The sequence below is a fragment of the Odontesthes bonariensis genome, chromosome 7 (genome assembly GCF_027942865.1).
Source record: "Odontesthes bonariensis isolate fOdoBon6 chromosome 7, fOdoBon6.hap1, whole genome shotgun sequence".
NCBI lineage: Eukaryota > Metazoa > Chordata > Actinopteri > Atheriniformes > Atherinopsidae > Odontesthes > Odontesthes bonariensis.
The window spans coordinates 28,806,515-28,828,691 of record NC_134512.1 but is presented as its reverse complement, the minus strand read 5'-3'; the positions used below and the strand labels follow the sequence as shown (position 1 = coordinate 28,828,691).

The 22,177-nt window shown below is 39.9% G+C and overlaps 1 protein-coding gene across 3 annotated transcripts in view; it reads right to left on the bottom strand.

Annotated features, from left to right (window-relative positions):
- Positions 1-22,177, bottom strand: part of LOC142384311 (transcription factor SOX-6-like) — a 121,106-nt gene that overhangs the window by 54,558 nt on the left and 44,371 nt on the right. For all 3 annotated transcript variants that reach the window (XM_075470463.1, XM_075470464.1, XM_075470465.1), the window contains exon 5: positions 6,877-6,966. In XM_075470463.1, coding sequence (XP_075326578.1) covers positions 6,877-6,966 — 90 coding nt within the window. The remainder of the gene's footprint in view (positions 1-6,876; positions 6,967-22,177) is intronic.

Below are 22,177 nucleotides of genomic sequence, written 5' to 3'. Positions count from 1 at the left end.
CAGCACCCCTGTATCAAAGGCTACATTCTACTCTTCTTGTCTCTTTTTCCAGGCTTCCATTCTTTCTCTTTTTGGGTTTCCCCAGAAGACCTCCCTATCAGTTACTCCACTTCCAAGTCCAGATTCTCCCGTGGTCTTTCCCCTCTTTTCTCCTCCTGATTTCCATCCTGTTTCCTTTTTGGTTTTAACCTTGCATCCCTTTTTTTCAACTTATTTACTGTTCACTGATATGTGTCTTACTTATCTGCTTTTTTTCAATGTATACTCTTTCCTTCTCAACTAGTTTCCTCTCATTTTTCTTCTCCTCTCATCCTATTCTCCTCTTCCTTTTCTATCCTACTTTCATCCCCTCTTCTTTTTCACTCACTGCCATCTTGCATCCTAATCTTCTCTTGCGCTTTTCCTCCCATTTTCTCATCAGCTCTCTCAATCTCTTTCCAGCTACTCCCCTTTTCTCCCTTCATCACCTCTTTTCTCTTCCCCTCTGCTGTTATCACCACTCCTCTCTGCCCTTATGTTCCCTATTCACTCCTCCCTAAGTCTCTTTAGCCAATTTAGTCTTGCAACACTGATGGATGCTTTATAACCCTGTCATGACTAACGGCACAGACACACGCACACACAAATGCAGACTTCTTCCTATTCCCTCACATTCCTTGCAAAGAAGTGAAGTCTATTGTGTAATAGCAACAACTGCGATTACAGCACCATGATTCATCTTTGTGGATTACGGGTTGTGCATACCAAACACAGCGGCTTGCGTTCCCTCAACACTTCTGGCACCAATAACCATCGGAGAAGTTTCCGTTTTCCATCTATCAGGATTATTCCTGACACCTGCTGAGGGCAGCAGCCAAAACAGAAAGCCATGAACAGTTTTCCTGCTATGTATGGACGATTTGAATGATCTTTCTATGAAATTGAACTCCCACTTCTGCACGATTGTCAGTTTTTTAATGCTTACAGCTACACGAAGCTTTCATCTCTGCATCCTATAAACTTACCTTCAAATTTCAGGAGTAACATAAGAGCATTGCTAAAAACAGAACTGGACAAAAGAAGTGTACATCGTGTTTTGTTCCAACTTAAACTCATTCATTCACATTTTATTTATGTCATTATATTATTTATTTGTACTTAAGTCCCTTTTTTATGCTTGCATAGAATTTTTAGCTACGCTCAGTTTTTTTTCTTTACTCAAACAGAAAGTGACTTTAATGAGCAAAGAACATTACACTTCCTTCATATCAGTCTTGTGCTGAAAAATGTGAAAATCTGTATTTTCCATTGTGTTTAAATTACATATTCATCATCAGACCATAACTGATCCTCTGGATTTATTTTATGTATTAATAAACACAATGCCATCAGTCCATCCAGAATGTTATTGAACCTGGATGTTTAACAAAGGAAACATGAATTTTTTCTTCATGAAAATAAAAACAATACCAAAGAAATAAAGAAAAAAATACAAAGCTAACATAATCCTCCTTAACTCAATTGTTCAGTCCAAAATGCATTAATGTAAGAAAAATGACAGTTGAACATTTCTGGCCTTTCAAAAGTCAGTGAACATCCATCCTGTAATCAACAACTAAGAGTCGTTCACTTCCAGACAGTTACAGCCCGACCTCATGACAGAATATGTAATACTGTTGGTACACGGTGGAAAAACATTCAGTTTCACAACAAAGGCTCAAAAATTGCACAATTACTATGTTTTCCTTTCTCTGTCCTCTGCATACATATTGTTCAAGTTTCGATTCATCATCATGTTGCCGTTCAGTGTCTGCATATCTGTTCAGCCTGAGTATGTCCACTTTCCACAGCTAAAACAACAGGCCTCTGTCATACTGGTCCCAGACTGGTCCTGCACTGCACATTGTTTCTAATGGATTCTTTACTTTTACTGCACTCTCGCCAACGATGGTTGGAGTTAGAATTATTAGAATGGTTTGATGTGCATGTTACAAAATGAATGAATAGGCCCTTGTACAAAATTTGCCATTTTGGGACGAATAAAAACTATTATCCAATTCAGTTCAGTTAAGTCTGCTTCTTCATATATTTCCAGAAAGTGTTTTTTGTCTGTTCTGTGTAGACACAACCTTCGTTCGTTTCGTGAGTTAGGTTCCTTTCTATGCTTGAGTGATTCAGTTTAGTTGTGTTAAATGGCCAAATAAACAAAAAACACATTTCTCTGAAAATGGTCAGGTACAAGGATGGGACTAAAGAGTTAAAAAGATCCAATGAAAATTTGGAGAGGCCGAAGGACTTTTGCTCCAAATCAAGAATTAAAGGAAATTCTTAGAAGAAAAAATACAAAGAAATAGGGGGTGGCTCAAGGATTTCACAGAGTGTTGCACATGGTTAGACAGTTACAACTGCTACATTTTGGACAGGTTGACAATAGTATGTATTCTACATGCCTGGTGATTCTAGGCTGTCAGTTTCACGTTCGTGAAGATGGACAGAAATTGTTAGTATGACTAACGTCAGGTGAGGAAGAGGAAGCCTCCTGCATTATGATAATGCTGCATCTGGAATCTTGAATGCTGCACTTCTCTCTGTAACGCTGCTCGAAAAAAAATTCCAGAAACTGGAAGCTAGGGTGGGAGTCAACTTTCAGACAATTTTCAGTCTAAAAAGATCCAAACAGCCCCATTCAGTGCCATCATTTTCCAGCAGCTGTGAGATATGGTCACAGTGGAAGATAACAAGTTTCTGCTTCATATTGGTTTTCTCTGGGGCCTTTTGATCCAGCTTGCAACTTTTCTTATCTGAGAGATTTCTGACTTTTCACCACAAAATGTTTGATCTTCACAGCTCAATAGTTTAGCTATCTAAAGAGTGGCCTCCATCTGAAAGACATTTGATCATTTTTGCTCCTTCATTATACGAGTACATATTAACTGAAATGAGTAAATCCTATTTACATTGAAGTCTACATGGTATTTAAACATGCGTAGAGGTAATGATGGCGTTACAAATAATTGGCCACACAGCGTGTTTAATAGGTGAATGACTGATCATGAAGTCACACAATGACTGACAAAATTGTGTCTCAGCCACTTCCCTTTAAAAACACACAAATATACCAACACACACACTGAGACTCAAAAATACACAAATATGCTTACACACATACACTCACACAATCACCTGTGACTCACATTATCACATCTCTGACAAAACTCCACCATCAACTCCACCATCAGCTTGGAGCTTCCACCAAACCATCACATTTCCCAGCACATCATGACTAAACCTCTCCTCACCGTCGCACCACAGCAAACACCGTGGTTACATCCTGTCCCTGATCTGCTCAGGACTGCAGGATACACACATTTCGCATGCAAACTGTGCAAGTTCAGGTGTAGCGTATATACTCTTCTTCTGCAGATGGACAGAAGCATACACGGACATGAAAATCAAAAGATGCTAGATTTAAATTACTCTTGAATGTGAGTATAATTAATGCTGCCAGATGTGCCGGCTCATGCATCTAACATTATAATGAGACGCACTCCAGCCATCTGTTCTTGTGCGTTTTAAAAAATGTAAATACTAAAAATTGCAAAAATGTAAAAAATAATAATAATAATCTCACTAGGAACATGAAGATGGAATAAAGTCTGCTCAATCTTTCTAAATGAAAATGTTCTTTCAATTATTTCATTGCTGTTATTTGTAGCCTGTATCTTCTTGTTTTTATGCAAAAGTGCCATGACGTTTCAGAATGTATGATGTGCGTTTTCCCTGTGTTATGTTCATCATACTGTCATGTTCCATTAAATACAGTATTTACCTCTGGTTTAAATACATTACTACTGCATTTCTGTCATGCCTTGTTTCATGTCAAAACCTGTAAAAGCTTAAAACATGACACAACACATCTCCACAAGTTACACAAGAGCTGCTTAAAATTTGTAGAAATTCAGTTAGCTGCCTCCAAGACTAAAAAAAAAAACATTATTGGTGGCAGGGGGGAGAAAGGTGGAGAGCAAATAAAGGCCAGGACTAAAGTTTTATTGAGACTGATGTTAACAAATGACACGATGATGAAAACAGAGCAAAAAATCACGGAACTGAAGTGTTCAAAGTCCAATTTTGCCCTGCTGGAGCTCTTCGGTGACTGCACTCGCTTTTTTGGCAGATGCTTGTGTGAGCAACTTTGGCTCACTGTACAGCGCACAAATCTTCCCCACATAAACAAGAATAGCGGAACAAGACATACATTTACTGCATGCATTGCAAGCTGAAGTGCACTTGTGAGCATTAATGAATGTTCCAGTGAATTAAAGGGGGGGTCATCGGTTTTCTTCACCCTTAAAATAACTGCAACTGAACAAGTAGGTTCAGGTTGTTGTGTGAGGAGACACAGAGCGACAGTTGTGTTAGTGTATTTAGGTCAGCCAGACCGGGCCTCATTTCAACCATCGAGAAATAAAACGCTTGACTTTCTTCAGAGCCTTTCTTTAGTCGAAGCGGAGGAACAGAGACATCTGTGAGCTTGTGCACTTCTGGGTCTTAGACCATTCATGTAAATTCATGTACCGTAACGTCCTATATTTATCAGTGTCTTTAATTGACTCACAAGGAACTGTCCAGCTTAACATATAGGACATAGATATAGATGTTTGCTCCGTGTAACTGCAGTCAGCTGTTAAAATAGAAATAGAAATTCTGTCACTCAAATAAAAGAAAAAAAATGAAATGCAAACCTTTACACAGAGAAAGTACAAGAACTGATCTCTGAGACCCTTAATTTGCTTCCAGACCCATGTCTGTGTTAGGTTAACATGACAAAAAAAGTACTTTGTTTGAAAGTAGTAATGTTAATTAAATGTCTCAAGCCATTCTGGACTTTTCTTGCCAAAAACTGCTTGTGACTCACTACTGGTGGATGCCGGATACTTAAAAAATAAAAATAAAAAAAAATAAGAAATATAAATGATTGTCACTGACAACTTTACCTGATGAAACATTTCCCCCCAAATTTAATTATTTATTCAAACTGAAAATCAATTGTACATAAATAGAATTTCTAGAAAAGTGCATTTGCCTCTCTGCCTGCCTCACCAACAAAAAGAGATGTGTGGGTTAATATGTTTTAAATCTGCTAAATCTGCATCACAAATCACATGAAATGAAAACAAGGCTTAACCTAGGGCAGCATGTTGCCTTCAAGCGTCTTTGTTGAAAAAATATCGCTTTGTTTTGGTCGCCTAAATACTGAAGGATTTATCACACTTACTGCATTATTGAATAACATTTAAGGTTATCATCCATTAACTCTCAGCACAACAAATCAAGGAAGCTTATTTTAATTTCTAAAGTCTGTGTCTTCATTTTGAAAAAATTCACATTACAATACAATATAGAATAAAACTGATGTGCATGAAATATCCACTTTCAAAATTTACAGAGAAGGCAATGATTTAAAAGTATGGATAAATGAATATTATCTGTTTAAGATTTCAGTAGATTTCAGTAGAATAGGTTATGACATTTCTATTTCAAGGTTTAAGAGCTTTCTGGGATTTTTGAAGAGCGATCCGGTGTGTGGCAGATGGCCAACTACTGATTTGCAAAAGATGTTTTAAGAGGAAATTGTATTTTCTGTGTGGAAGTGGTGTGTGTGAGTGTGGAGATGGAGGTGGTAATTAGTGAGACAGAGATGGAGCTAGATACATGTCCAACAATGAAACCGCTCTGCTGTAGAAGGCTCTCTGAGATCCCCTTCTCCTTCTTACCACAGAGGGAGTATTTGCCATTACAGCAGGATCACAAACAGCTTCTCCCAGTTTTCTTTCATCATCTATTCAAACACCAACTTAGAATTTCCTTTTATTCAACCGGTGCAAACAGGGTTTTACAAACTTAAGGCACAATAATTCAAAATAAAGACATTGCCTTTATGTTGTGTTATTTGTCAATTTAGACAGGGTGGTAAAAAACTACAATGCTCTAAAAGTTCAATGCTTAAAAAAAAAGTTTTTAAATCATGATGATGATGTTAGTGGTGGCGATCCAGCTAATATTGCAATATATTTACGATGTATTTTGGTTAAAGATTTCTGTTAACAATTGACTGCGGAACAGTTGAATATTTTATTCAACAAGCAAAGTAAAACATGAAGAGAACAAAACAGAATGCCAGGCTTTGATCATATCATTAAAGATGACGACTTGCATCTGATTTCCTCGTGCTGCTGCCACTAAATGAAATTCTAACATAAAATCGCTTCGCAATGCTGCTGTCTTCACATCTGAACACCCAAGCAGGTCGGGAATACATTCGCTTCGGTACGATTTATAGTCTCATAAATGCTATTTGCTGATGTGGACAAAAATATTGGAGCTTGTGCAGCCCCTCCCCTCATACACAACCTTTAATCAAAGTAACAATTACAACCTGTGTAAAGCGGCTCGACAGGTAGCCAGGGAGACCGTTTACTCTGATGCTTTCATATGCAGAAACACGCTGAAAGTATGCACATTCAGGGGAGAATTACAGCATATTTGAGCAGTTCTCCCCCTTGAATTCAGGTTTGGTAAAGCGGAATCATTTTTTATTTTTCATCTTTTGTGCACATACCATTTGCTTGCTTTATAACACTGATGATCTTTCGGTGAACCAAAGAGCAAAAGAAGAGCTTCAGATGCCAAAGATCTGCAGGTTTCAGAAAGGTACTAATTACCGTGGTGTCCCTGTTCGTGTTTCCTTGTTTCACAGCACCTACCATGTACGGTATGAATTTTTTTGCGGTTTGGCTGTTCAACATCTCACTTGTACAATTGGAATGCAGATTTAGTTGCAGCTGCACACGTGAATGTTGGCCTTGTTGTGGATAACGTCTCTCTAACTCTTACCTTTAACCTCCCCCAGCAGCTCATTGGCGTTCAGGCGGTCAACACGCTCCTTCCACTCTTTGGAGAGGAGTCTCTCCATGCAAGACGGCTCTAAGAAAAAAAAAAGAAAAGAAAAGGAAACAATTATTATTACATTATTATGATACCTCTTTGAGGATAACATGATGAATGAAGTCATTCTGGTTTAGTATCAGCAAAATAAATCAGCAAAAAGATGCCTCGCTGTAATCCACAAGCATAACATCTGACAGATTGTGAGCATAAGGACAGTGGGAAATGCTCAAGACAGCAAAGGCATGGGTTCTTGTCCCTCGTAAGAGTTGTTAAATCTTCCAGCTTCTTCTCCAAAATAAATAGATAAATAAATGCAGCAGCCATCCAGCTGACCAGATTGAGACTGTGTGCATTGTTCAGAGATGGGATCCTGTTTGTCTTCTTTCTCACAATGTGTCTCAGAGCCTCAGGATAATAGACTTCACAGACACGTGGTCTCATAAGATTCATAAGGTCCCATTTGTTCAATTGGCGCCCTGCAGTGAACTACACTTTAAACAATGGGAACTTTTAAATTCTTTGCCAGACTGTAGAGAGAGTGCATGTGTGCGTATGTGTGAGCAGAAGTGTTTGTGTGGGAAGAGAGTGCAAAGAGAAAGAGTTTGCCATTTTCGGTTTTCAGTGCTGAAAGTTCAATCTTGAGTTTTAATGTTCTGATTAGGGTTTTACAGAACATGTGCCCTCAGAAAATGTTATTACCAATCTGCAGAGTGAGGAGAATCAGCAGCTACATCAAAATGCTGCTTCTGCAGCTGCATGGGAAAAGATTTTTTCTTTCCAGAATGTGACACAATGAATCCTCTGAATCCCCGGCTTGTTTCGGTGTGCTCGAGGCAGATGTATGAATTGCTCTGATGTCGTATGTTAGGTACGGCCAGCAACCACAGGTGACAAAACATCAACCAGGACTGATGAAATATTCTGGGTTGTACCTCCAAGCATTAAAACCGCACTCTTCTTCTGCTTTATCCTGGGATACAACATCTATAAAAGTTTCCCGCACGCGAAGCTGCTTCACACACGACTTCAACCCTTCGCAGTTTGTGTGCAAACTCTGGCTTTCATGCCAGCGTACGCGCCGCAGATGGTGTCAGGGCCACGCAGGGCTCCGTGCCAAAGCCTCAGTCACCACGGATGTCAAACACACACACGCACACACACACACAAAAAGGATACATTCTTGGGTGCTGTGTCGAAAACATGCCCCTGTGGGCTTGCCTGATTTAGAATGGTTAAGTCAGACAATAGCTCATTTGTGGTGCCTTTATCCTGACAAAAGGCGCTATAGGCACTCATAACGGCACATGGTCTATTGTGAATGGCTTAATGTTTAGTTTGTACGTACGGGCACATTGTGCGGTCATGAGATGCCTTCCGCCAGCCGAGCACAATTCCTTCCTCATTGAGCCCATTAAATCTTTGCATGTTTACAGTCGGATTATGATTGTTGTAAATAAGCTAATGCACTGGCCCGGATCACAAGGGGTCGATGTAAACAAAGGATGGGGGGGGCAGCCATAAAAATGAGGAAACAATTTCAAATATACAGTCATTTCTGGTGGTGATTTCCCATATTAGGGAAAACTCTCTGGGCATGATAACCCACACTGCAGTACTGTCATGTAATAAACACAATTTCCACATCCTCAGGACAATGGAATCCACCTGACATTTTTTTATACAGCAGATTTACTAGACAGGTGGATCCACTGAACATGTATACATTTTGCGTCAAAGCCAGTGAAGAAGGGGAGATATAAGACAGGATCAGAAGAGGCTTTTTTTTTCTGTCATCACAAGACCCAAAGACGCCGACGTGCATTTGTTTAGGGGCTTCGTATCACACAAAAAATCACAGAGCGTAATTTATGGCAGCACTTAGAGAGGAAAATACAACCTGTAACTGCGGGACACATCTGCATAAGTCAACCGTGTGTGTACTCAGATGCACAATTTACGCCCCCCTCAACTGATAAACAGATCGGATGAGGAGACAGTGGGGAGTGGGAGGGGTGCAGTGTGGGTGGGGAGGGGAAGCGGAAGAGGAAAAGACAAGAGGGATGAGAGGGAGATGTTTTACCCTAGATGGCTCTCTATCTGTCGCCTAAGCTGAGTCGAGGATCAAGTGCTGTTTAGATTGGAGAGTGGATAAAAATTCCTCACCGTCTGAACATTGGCTCCTTTATCAAGTGGAGGAGAATTGCGGAAGATGGACGGCTCAAGAAGAGGAGGGAGAGGAAGGATGAATAGATAAGGAGGTAAGGAAAAGGGAGCAGAGAGATGGAAGGTAGGAGGTCAGACAGATGGCAATGATGCTGAAGATGAGGATGAGCTTGAAAATGCTTGTTTCTTCTTTAAAAGATGGTTTTGAGTAATGAGGGAGGTTGAAAAAGGGTGAGTGCTCAGGCTCACACAACAACATACATTTTTGGGAAATTTTGTCGTGTTTGATGCAGTTGTGTCTGTTTTCTAATGCAGTGCTGCCTGAAGGCCTGAAGATCATGGCCATTTAGCACCGGTTTACAATCGTATGTCACATGTACGTGGGATTTCTCAGAGTTATCAAAATCTTTTATACACCATAGATGATGAAACTCCCAAACTCTTAAAACTGTTAACCCAGCGGAGTGGGAAGAATTAGCCTCTCTGGGATGCTCTTTTTGGACTCACATGAAATAGAAAGTGATTCCTGTTTCAATTCTAAAGTTTAATATATCAGGACATTCTGAAAAAAATCAGGTGTTCAGATCTTAGAATAAAGAAACTACACGCAACCTAAGATGAACACCAGCACATGATATATTACTCTGTTTCTTCTTTTCTTCTTCAGCCATTTGCTTGTAGATTTGCTGCTGTGTTTGGGACCATTGTCCTGTTTCATGACAAAACTTGGGCAGAGCTTCAGCTGTCAGACAGATGGCCTCACATTTGACTCAAGAATCTTTCGGTGTACAGAGGAGTTCATGGTCAACTCACTGGCTGTTATGTGTCCAGATCCTGTGGCTGCAAAATAAGCCCAGATCATCAGCCCTCCGCCACTGTGCTTGACAGCTGGTATGAGGTGTTTGTGCTGATATGCTTCGTTTGGTTTCCACAAAAGATGGCGCTGTGCATAATGACTAAACATCTCCACTTTGGTCTGGTCTGTCCAAACGACATTGTTCTTGAGGTCTTGTGGTTTGTTCAGATGCAGCTTTACTAACCTAAGCCATGCTGCCGTGTTCTTAGAGCGAAGAGGCTTTCTCCTGTAACCCCTGCAAACAGGTGATACATTTTCTTTCTCTAACTGTATGCTAACTGGGGCCTGTAGAGTCTGAGATGTAGCCCTTTGGTTTTTTGCCATTTCTGTGAGCATTGTACAGTTTGACCTTGAGATGAACTTATTGGGACATCCCCTCCTGGGAAGACTGACAACTGATTTGAATGTTTTACACTTGTGAAGAATTTTTCTCCCAAAGAATGATGGACTCCAAATAGTTTGGAAATGGCCTTATAACCCTTCGCAGATTGATAGGTGGTAACAATTGTTTCACTAAGATCATTGCTGATGTCTATCCTCCTTGACACCTAAACACTCAAAACTAGCAAACTGACAAAACGTCTGCTTTTACAGAGGTGCTCACACGCACCTGGCTGCTACTTACCCTCTTAAGTCCTATAGAAGGAGTATGGGTGAATTAGTTTTCCATACACTGTTTCTGCATTTTTGGGAGTTTTGTTAGATAAATAATGACACGGTGTAATATGTCAATATGTAATTGTTCATCTTTCATCTTTAGTGTAGTTTCTTTTTCACGTGACTGTATACCCAATCATGTTAATCATCTGATACCATCTAAGCAAATAAGAAGTGAGATGTCCCATTGTTTTTTTAGCATCTCATAAATTTTCCAAATTCAAAATGAACGCATATGCTTAAAAAGCCTTCGTAAATCGGTGCTTCAGCAGCAAGCGAGATGACAAATGTTTTGGGTAAACAAAATTTTATCACCTGTCCTCACGCGAACCTACCAAGAGACAGTGTTTTGGGTGTTTAACACAAGCCACAGGCAACTTTCTGTGAGCCTTACTGTTGTGCACTTTGCTTGTGGCAGGCAAGCATCAACAGTCCCAAACATCCACTGCCAAGAAATACACAGTGTGCCACAGGCTTCTATGAGCATTGGGTCTTTTACTGTGTCAGTTTATTTGTATTCAAAAGTTTCTCATGGAGAGAAATTTTTCAATAAAATCTCCTTAGTGGAGAGGCTTTTTTTTCATTTATCACATGATAGAAACCCTGAGTGTCCTGAGTAATTTATGTATGACAGGTAGATTTACTTTTATATATATGTATATATATATATATATATATATATATATATATATATATATATATATATATATATATATATATATATATATATACATATACATATATATATGTAAATATATATATATAGATATAATTTTTTCTGAAATCACATAGTTTTTTGCAAATCACAAACATAGCAATTCAAAATAGAAATGCAATATGTTTCCATATGTGCCAAAATAAACTCTTCACCCTCCACTTAACTATGTATTCACATACACAACAGATTTCAATCTGTGTGGCTGGATGTTTTCTTAAAAAATGTTCTGAAGTAACATTTTTTTTAAACCCTAGTTTAGGTCTTTACGTTGTCTGTATTCTTCATTGTATCACATTAGATCATGGTGTGATAGTTTGTTTTTTTGACATGTAGAAGAGGATATACAGTATATCATCTAGTAATAGTAGGAGTAACTTTTCACAGGTTCCCTTAAAATTAACCTGAAGGGAAGTGTCTCTTTCACTCTCTCTCTCGCTCACACACACACACACACACACACACACATGTAATATGGTGTACCAGAGCTCAGGAACTCTGAGCTCAGGAGTCTGCAGATAAATGCCAAGGTAAAGAGAAAAGGCATTAATCTGAAAAATTAGTTAATGTTAAAGATAACAAAGGCCGATGTTCTAGTAGGTGCCTGATGTTTGCATTGCACACCCGCGGCTGAAAAAAAAATATATTTCGTGTCTTCACTTTGCTGCTGAACGCGGGTAAATGGAAGCTGACAGCTACACTTTGCACTTCCAAATTTATGTCAGGGCTGTGACTTCAGCTGCAGACCCCACAGCGTCAGGCGGAGAGGAGAGCAAGGGAGGAAGGAAGGGGAGAAAGAAGGAAGGAAGGAAGGAAGGAAGCAAAAGAAAGAGAGCAAGAAAGAAAGAAGAAGCAACAAGTTACATGAAACAAGACAGAAAATGAAAAGAAAAAAATCCAGTGATATTAGAAAAAAGAGGCAGAAGAGGCAGCTCAACAGAAACAGACTGAGAGGCGTAATGATGGAGAGAGATAGAGGGAGAGTGAATGAAAGAGCGAAAAAGAGCAGGAGAGGAACAGAGAGAGCAGCTGTCCTAACAGCTGGCCAGCAGGATTGATGTCTCAGTGAAATAAAACTCAACATATGTCCAAACATGAGGAGAGGAACCAGCTAGGAGGGGGAAAGAGACACACACACACATATACAAACACACATACACACTGATGTCAGAACACCAGTGCACTCTGAAGCACTTAAACTTACACACACACCACACATTAAAGAATGCCACTACACTGCTGAGACGTTTAATTGCACAGAGGGCACATATAACACCCCCACACACCCGTTCACATGCACACACACACAATCTCACTGCTTGCTTTGCTCAGTGTTGTAAAACCATTACACTGCAGAGAGGTTAGCCTGGCTGCGTGTTAGCACGGTGTATGTTTCACACACACTATTTTCATCTGTCAGATGACACCCAGACACTCTCGTCAGAGAACATGGCCTGAGAAAGCGGTCGGCCTGCTGACTTGGGGTGGGGAGGTACGTTTCTGAGAGATAGTGCTGCTATCCAATCCTCTTTACATGCAGCATCTCCTTCAAACACACATTTGCTTCCACTGCCGAGCAATAAGACCAGTCAGATCTGATACAGTACATAGATAGAAAGATGTATTATAACAGTGAGTTGCTAACTTTTAAATGATAACGCACATAAAAATGAATGAACAACTTATTTTGCCAGCAGTTTATCAAATCAAGTCAGATTCCAACATTGCCAAGGATGGTTTTTGATCCCAGTGTTTTGGATTCACACTGACGCAGCCACCCATGCTAGAAATACTCATAAAATACTCTCTGACAGCAGTAAAGTACTTTAGTGCTATAAGATCAGGTTTGAAACACTGCAGCCACAAATCAGACAAAGTATAGTGTTTCCTCTGAAGGTGAGCATTTAATACTAGAAAAGCCTCACCGCTGATCCCTGCTGAGCAGTCACAAAGGTTAGGCCTGCCCTGCATTACAGCGCTGATATCAATAACCACTGCTGCCTAACTCTTAGTTAACCACAGGGTAAAAGTTTGTCCACAAAGAAAAGGACTCGTGCTCTCACTCAAGACTCTCTTTCGCAAAACTTGGATGGGCAACGCATCTCATTACAGGCCGATTCTATTCCTCAGCTGTCACTTGTTAGGTATAAAAGAGGTAACATCTCCACCTAATTTGGTCAAGCCAGAGGTGGAGAACAATGAAGCAAGGCGGACTGAGGAGCCAAAAGCCCAGGCATATAATGCACCAAAAGGTCAGTTCACCTAATTTCAATTCTATAGTTTTGTGCATTTTTTCAAATAAATCTGTGACATATGGCACCCTAACGCTGTTGCATGCTAGTTCCTGAATAACATAAAAGAAGAAAGAAATTCACATTCAATACATACAATTTGGAACCTGAAAGCAATTACAGGGTTGAGAGTTATCAAAAATTGAAATCTCATCTTTTTGTTTAAGATAAAATACATTGACGTGGGGCTGAATACACTTATATCCAGGGAACAAAATTGGCTCTCTGTCAAACACATGCTCCAAAAACACCAGTTCAAGATTCAGGCTTCTGGTTCCACTTTAGGCTTGATATATGAGACCATACCATACTTAGCACACACACACACACACACACACATCAATACAGACAAGCAGACACAGGGAGATGTGTGGTTCGGACACAATAGAAGCATTGTTTTGGGTCGGCCCCACGGGGGAACCGGGGTGGGCAGGGCTTGTGATTTGGGTGGGTGGGGGGGGTCAGGGAGCCGAATATCAGTGAGTCTGGGCTGAGTCAACAACTGCTCCAAAATCACCAAAGAGGAGAAAAAGTAAGACGATCCAACGTGGCCACCTGAGCATCCTCATTCACACCTTTTTGTCCCAATCCTGTGGATTAGACAAGGATGAAATGCAAAGGGGAGAATATGCATGCAACGCAGCTGCTCCTCTTATCATCTGTGATAGGAGCTATCATCAGCTATAAAACTTTTTAGCAGGTGCTATCAACATGCAGCTATAATGCACTTCTTGGACTGGCGTGTCCATAAAACAGTTTGGCAACAAAATAATGACTGCAATCAAAATCAGTGCAGTGTGATGAATTACCCAGCATCCAGAAAGTGCAGCGCCAAAATAAACATGTAGTCTCATAGACAGCCTGCAGCTGGTCTGAGATATTCCAACTTGTAAAAAATAAAATCTGCTCAGGGCACTTTAATTTGGATTTACATTGTAATTTTTCTCTTAAAGAATACTGAACAAGTTCACGGTAGTTTAAAGCTTTGCTTACACTTAGTAATATATTGTAATTATTGGAATTATTGAAATGCAAAGGAGGTTCAGATTGCGCATCTGTGGGCTTCAGATCATTTTTCAGCCACGTTTGTTTTGGATTGAAACAACAAATCAAGACCTCTAACACATTTCAGAAAATTCTCAGACGTTCTCAAATGTTTTTTTTTTTTTTGCAAACCTAGGAAAATGAACAAGTTTTTGTAAATTTAATGTGAGGGTTAACGTTGACCATATATCAGCACCACAATATATCAGCTCAGAGGAGACAAACAACTTCCATCACAGTTTGTAAAGCAGTGAATTAAAGTCATAATCTTTAAAGAGCTATGTCAGTCGTGCTCCACTGCCTTCAAACACGATATGTCTTGGCAGTGACCCAGCAATTTTTTTTTTCATTCATCTTGTATTAAGTTGCCCTTGACCAAATTATCCAGCAATTTAACAGTTCATTGAAATCCCAGTAAAAACGGAGAACTTGATAAAATCACTATTTAATGTGATTCTTTTGGACGACTTTCAAAACTCTTCCGACAAACCACATTGCATGCACCCAGACCATATGCTGGTTGGCCTGCAGCCAAGCTGAGCAGCAGAGGACTACCAGGCATATCCCACTGACTGTGCCGTCACAACCCACAGACTGTGGCTGATCATTAATGAAGAGAGCCCCATCAATTACACAGTAATACATTGAAAGCAACCACAAGAAGTACAGATGGGAATGCACCCACTGGTAGAGATGAGGAGCGCAGCACTGACCAGCAAAATCGGTAGTTTAGTTGAAATACAACCACATTCAGAAAATCTTGGGACAGTATAGAAACAGCTAATAGATTAAACACATTGAATTTTTTTTTTTTTCTGTATTTGACTGTTTTTAACTTCATTTTTTTTATTATTACAGCCAAACAGGTTATTGTAATAATGATGCGGTACAAAAGCCATATCCATGAATGAATGAGTCCTTGAGGAACGAAGATGTGCAGAAGAACAAACAAATCGTAGAAATATTCAAAAATTTTTCCTCAAAAGACAGATTGGAAGGAATTTACATGTTTCTTCCTCTACAGGGCAGAGTAACAATAAAGGAGGAAGGAAGGAAGGAATCTGAAATCTGGAAGAGTTTCACATTATAAAAGGCAAGTGAACAATCCTTATCTGAAGGATTCCCTCAGACAGCACTGCATCAAGAACCACCATTCATCAATAGCTGGGTTAGACTCACAAATGCCACCTAAAACCTTAGAGTGCAGAAAAGAAACCTCATGTTGACCTTGTGTAGGGATGGCTTTGACTTCTCTGGGCTCGGAGACAACTGGGAAAGACCACCACACACTGGATCTGTATTCTTTTTTTCTTTTTCAAAAAATGAAAGCCTTGCGCAGAGATAAAAAAAACACCATCCAAAGTCCGATTGGCAACAAATCCAAGAGCCACTCTGATCATATGAGGTTGTACCAGTGTGAAAAACGACATTGTGCGTTCACTACAAAGGTATGGCTGCAGAAGAAGAAGGTATGTACTGGAGTGTCTGCAGGCCTGACCTGTTCCCAATAGAGAAAGTGTATTATTTTTAACCAAAAAATGCCCCATCAGCGTTGCACACCAGAAGAATGAGACAAAAAAAACACCTGAACTGATTCGCCACCTTGTATCCAATGCCATAATGTGTCTTAATTGTTTGGAAGAAGAATGACAGCATTACAAAGTGGAAAAAGCTTTACCGTGCCAATTATTTTGGGATGTGTTGCAGTCCTGAATTACAAAAAAAAAAAGGGCTGTATATTTACAGATCAAATGGCCAGAAATAAATCGTGATTTTTAATTCTGACTACAGTGAGTTCAAGAAAGTTCATGCAAGAATTACTGATGTTTTCTTTTTGTATTTACATTTCCCACACCATCCCATTTTTTTCTGATTTGTGGTTGTAAAGTCTCTCCTTGCTGCTCCATTTGTCAAAACAAGTCAGTTGGAACAAGAAGTTCTTAATCACCTTTAATATGCAAATCTTCACACACAACACACATACGCACACACAGCCTTTACCTGCACACAATCACAGCTCAAGCTGCCAATCCCATAGAGGAAGGCAAACAATGCCAGAGCCAAGGCTTTGTTAATTAGTCAGTAAGATTAACTCTTGGGGCTCAACCTACTTGCCTGTTAAGCTGTCATCACATCTACCTGACACACATACACACACTCACAGGTCAGGCACACGGGGCACACAGGGATCACAGGCCTTGCACAAGTTTGAAGTTCAGGCATGGGCTGTTGCTTCTTCCGCAGCTCAGCATGAAAATAAACATGCAGATGATGGCAGGCATGGGTTAAGCTGCAAAGTCAACTTCTAATTAAAACTAACTTCTTCTGTCACGAAACACAATTTAAAAAAGGTTGCACATTAGTGAATATTGTCTACAAGGCCTTCCAAAGGAGAGCATGCAGCCCGCCCCGCAGTTTGAGTGGCGGTAACAGCAGATATGTTGAAACAAGCTTTCGACAGTTTAGAAGAACAAAGTGAAGCCTGGCAGAATATCTCTATTGTCACAGAGAAACAAATTTATAAGTGGAAGACTTGGCCTCGCTCTGACCCCCCTGTCCCTCATCCCACCCGTTCTCCAGCTGGAGAAGCCATTATATGGGTGATTGGGTGCCCAGCTCTGGCCCTGGCCTCAACTCAAGTCACAGGGCAGAAAAAACTGAACAACACCCACAAAACAGAGTTCAGAAAAGGGTAGATACAGCTACATGGTCACATGATGGTGAAGCCCTTTCTTGGTATACATTGATTATAAATATTCATTACAAATAGTTTTGAAAATATTTTTTCTCAAAGAAAACAATGCATACTTGTGGGTTGTTTTTGGTTTTTTTAATATCCCCAATATCAATAATATTATTGTTATTATCATTATTAAGCACTTCAACACAAAAGTTTATTTAAAGAAAAAGTCTGACACAAATATTGCTAAATTCCAGTTGCACTTTTCTCCAGCTGAGCCCCTCTCGTGTCACACCAATAAGCAAATCACATAAAACTTTCAGATGTTTTCATGACTGAAACATCACTGTTTCTGTCAATTCAGCCCGTATAGAGTTGAAACGGTACTCCGGGGCGAGAAAATAAAACGTGAATGGGTTCAGCCGAACAAAAATGGTTCTCGTTTTAAACTTAACACTTAATTATAAGTTGTTACAAGTTCAAGTTTCCACAAAAATGAATCAATCAAGACAGTCATGATGACTTATGAAAAGAAGATGGGGTTTCTGGATCCTAGAAATGCATCATCATGTTACCACTAATGCCAGATTGGTTGTTGTGCTTTTGCCCGTTTCCATATGATGGGAGGGGCAGTTGGTGGCATTCACAATTCTGAAATAGCATCACTGGTCTTGGTTTTCATGAATAACTAATGAGTGCTTTAAGCGATTGAGTAAAGCTGCTTTCTTTCCACTTTCTTTTTAAAACAGATACATAAGGAGGATTTTGTCTTTAATGCCGGATTAAACGCATTTTCTGACATGATGGTGTCCAGATTTAACGGACTAATGCCTACTAAGACGTCTAACATGAGTGAGAACTGTGCCACACAATCAATGTTACTGTGTATTGTCAGAATTTTCAGTCACTCTGTATGCTTTTGTCTGAGAGAAAAAAAGAAGGATGCTTCCTGAAACCTCCAGCTTGAGTTGAACTAGTGAACCAGTGGCACCAGTGTCTCTGCAACAGCGAAGCGCACCGGTAATTGAGCCCCGTCTCATTTGCAAATTAAACACGTGAATTGTACAGTAATTCATCCGAGATCTGGTGTACACAGGGCTTAGAGTGATTTTAAGTGTTTGACAGGCGCCAGAGCCGCACAAGGCACATTAGATGGCTGACTAAGTTGGCATGAGGGCATGCTGCCTGTGCCAGGCCCTGTTGACAGCAGGTCAGCTCTCTTGAGGCACAAAAATACAGATAATCATAATTCACTCATTAAAACAGAGGGACCCTAATTGCACACTTCACTGGTTTTCATGTCCATCAGGCAGCATCGCAGAGTGGTTTGGCTTGGTAGTCGGTTAAATGGGTCCACTTTTGTCTATTTTTATCATATTTATATAGCGGGTTCTGGGAGACAAGGTGATAAAATGGGACACAGGTTTTTGTTTGGCTTATTTATCTTTTTATTTTGGGCTTTTGTTTTTCAGCCTCTCAATCTTTTATTTGTTGTTACAAAATGACAGAGAATGGGGGATCGTTTCCATTCTACGGTGACTCTTGAGCCCATAGTTTTTCTGCTGATGTTCCCTCATCCTGGCCTTGAGCATTTCATTCAGCAACCACCCTGCCAGTCTAATAAGTGCTAAGTGCTTTAACAGCACAGAGAAAGCCTTTTGTGTGCAGCATGCCTTTGTGTCTAAACCTTCACACACTGGCACGACTCAACATGAAATGCAAAATTGCCAGAAAAACGTCAGACCTTCAGCCTCCCTTTACCATTTCTGCTTGTATGTTGCAAAAGTTCAGGTGAAAGGGAGAGATTTTCAGCAACCAGCTATGTGGGGATACAGCTACCTGACACAGTCTCAAAGATTTCTTTAAAAGAAGCTTTTAAAAGCTGAGGCTGCAGTTGCAGGAAAAAAGAAAAAAAAATCTTCCCCCCTTGTAAAGCAAGGCCATGTCTATTCATTAGAACAGTCACAGGCACTTTAGGCTCCTCAGACCAGCAGACTGCCAGTAGTGCCCCGACAGGGGGTGAGCGCAGCTCGAAGCCGAACAACGACATCTTCCACTGTAGATATGGTGCACAGGAGGATCAGCCATGTTAGGCTAAGTGAGCGCTCGCTGGTTAATAGAGTCTCTTATGTTTAATCACATCGTGAATGAAACCTGGAAGAGCTCAGCTGACAGAAGAGGCTGAGGCACAGCATCGCACTGTTGAGGTTTTAATTTGTTTGTCAACCGAGTGCTGCTGCTGAATTCCGGTAGTACTGCAAATGCTTCCTGAAAAAGCAGCTTTTAAAGTGTCAGTCTAGCTAAACAGCAGCTGAAGAGTGAGAGGAAAAAGAAGAAAAACTTTAAACAAATTCAGAATCAAAATAAGGAGCTTTCTGCTGTGCTGTGATCTCTAATCTTTGCCAAACCCGACTCAGTATAGGCTCATTCATCAGTCCGACCTTGCACTCCTGTGTTACATTCTTTTAACAAAAATCTCAAATCTTATGAATTTGAAATGCTTTACCAGCGACGCATAACAAAGGTTTTATTTACGATGTGAGCAAGGTCGCCGGTTCAAGAGAGATTCCATAAAATGTTATTTTAAAGGCTGCTGAAGATGAAGGATAGAAGCAGGAGGAAAAGTCTCTCATCAGGTGAAAAAGGAAACATGGAACGAGACAATGATGATAAAGGAGACAAGGACTTAATTAAACTAAGACGCTGTACTCAAACAAATTAACAAATCAAAGAGAAAAGGAAAGAAAGAAAGAAAAAGGGTGAGGGGCCTTGTCACTCATCAGTTCTGAAAGCCACAGAAGGAGAACTCGCTTAATGAAGCATTCAGTGTCAGCCATCTATTGATTACCTCATCTCACTTTGCCTAAGCTCATGAAGAAAAAAAGCTGAGGTGCCTGTCAGTCTGAATATGCAGGGTTACATTAGGCTCAAAATGAAATGCATTACCACAGTGCTGAATGAAAGAGATTCTAACAATGGATCACAGCGATTCATATGACTCTTATAATGCCTTATTCATGCTAAGGCTGTATGATTAAGGGTGGCTGATAATATTTCACATGCTTATCTCGTTTGTTTTTGTCTAAGTGTTTGCAGAACAATCGATTCCTCTCATTAGCCTTCGGGGACAGCAGCTCCGCTAATTAGCAAAGGAAGAGCGAGATTTAATATGGGCCTGTTTTATAAACTGTCCAAATGGAGATGAAAGCTGTGCAGGAAACTTGCTTTTATATTAGGCCCTGGTTGAAATATTTTAAAATGCATTTACAGGAGAGAAAAACATCATTTTGAAGCTGGACTCGTCAGGGATCAGCATCAAAATCAACACAAAGGGAAGCACTTCCTCTTTTTCTGATGGATTCTTTTTCTGACTGCTATGTTTCTGAAAACATGAAAAAAATGTTTAAAAAGAAATAGAAAGACAACAAATAAAAAAAAGGGTGTGTACAGTATTCACGCATTCTAAAGGAGGCCACTTGATCACAGACGATATCAAGAATTTGTCCAGAAATGTAACTGCTCATCAAAATAAAAGGATTAAATCATTTCCTGCGACAATATGCAAACAATAAATCAGTGGAGCAAGGAAAAAGAATCAAGACTAAATATTTTGTCAAAGAATGCATTGGATACATACCAATAGATTCTTCATATTATCTATTTTCCTTTTAATGCCAGCGAAACATGCTTTATAAAAAAGAAAATAATAATAACAAAACAGTTTTAAGCTATTTCAGTTCTTCATCAGCAAGAATGTATCAAAAATACATTCACATGAAAAAAAACTGACTTTGCAGTGCTTACACGAACCAACAAAATCAAATGTAAATAAATCAACATCTTCAGGGCAAAGTCATTGTAACACTACCAGGACACACCTGTTAAATATTTCCCACAGCCATTGGTCAATCTTGTCATAAATTTCCGATGGGCCCATTGAAATCAACAAACTAAATCCTGGCTAATACTGATGTTAGGCCCTATCTGTGCACCCCTAATTCTGTCTAAGGGGGGGGGGGGGGGGGGGTATGTTTACTGAATTTAATTATGAAGAGGAAAATGCAGCAAACCAGAAAACGTGTTAAAAAAAATAAAGAAAAAAATTTAATTTTGAAGATCAACCGGGGAAAAAAATGTGAAAAAAGATCCAAGCTTAAACCATACTGAGCATTTCCTTCCACTTGTGTCCTCTTTGATTTGACTGGGAGATGTCATAACACATACATGCTTTCTCCTTCAAGCTGTTTCCGTGCTGTGGATAAGAGGCAAAGCTACCTATCTTTCAACTGAACGCACTGTACTTCGCCTCTGGCTGTCCGAATCGAGCCCACTTTATTGTATCAATAACAAAGTCAAACCTCTAAATGAGGGAGATCAAGCATTTGTCTGATATCATCACGATTACTATCTGCACATAATAGTAAAGAGGGGTGTTAGATGGTTTTAGATCTGTCTTGCTTTGGGGAGGGAAGGGGCAAGCAGAGGCATGCTGAGAGAAGCGCTGCTACATTAGATCAGAGGAGCAGCAGAGAGAGGGAAACCTGTGTTTTCACTGATTGATATTGTGATCTAACGACCAAAGGATATGTCGGCTGTAATTTCAGATGTTCAAAGATCCTCTGAAGAGGAAAGAGAAAACAAAATAGCCAGGCAGCGTATGATTGTTCTCGCTTTATGAGAGGGCGGAAAATAACAAGAACATGTTAATCAAGTGTGAGAGAATAAAGTTGTCGAATTGAAGCACCTCATTTTCTTCTCTCTTTTTTTTTAAAGGTTTATGATTCTCAGCCCCGAGAAGGAAAATTCATAATGCTAGAATTATGTAACTCCCCCCGTAAGTA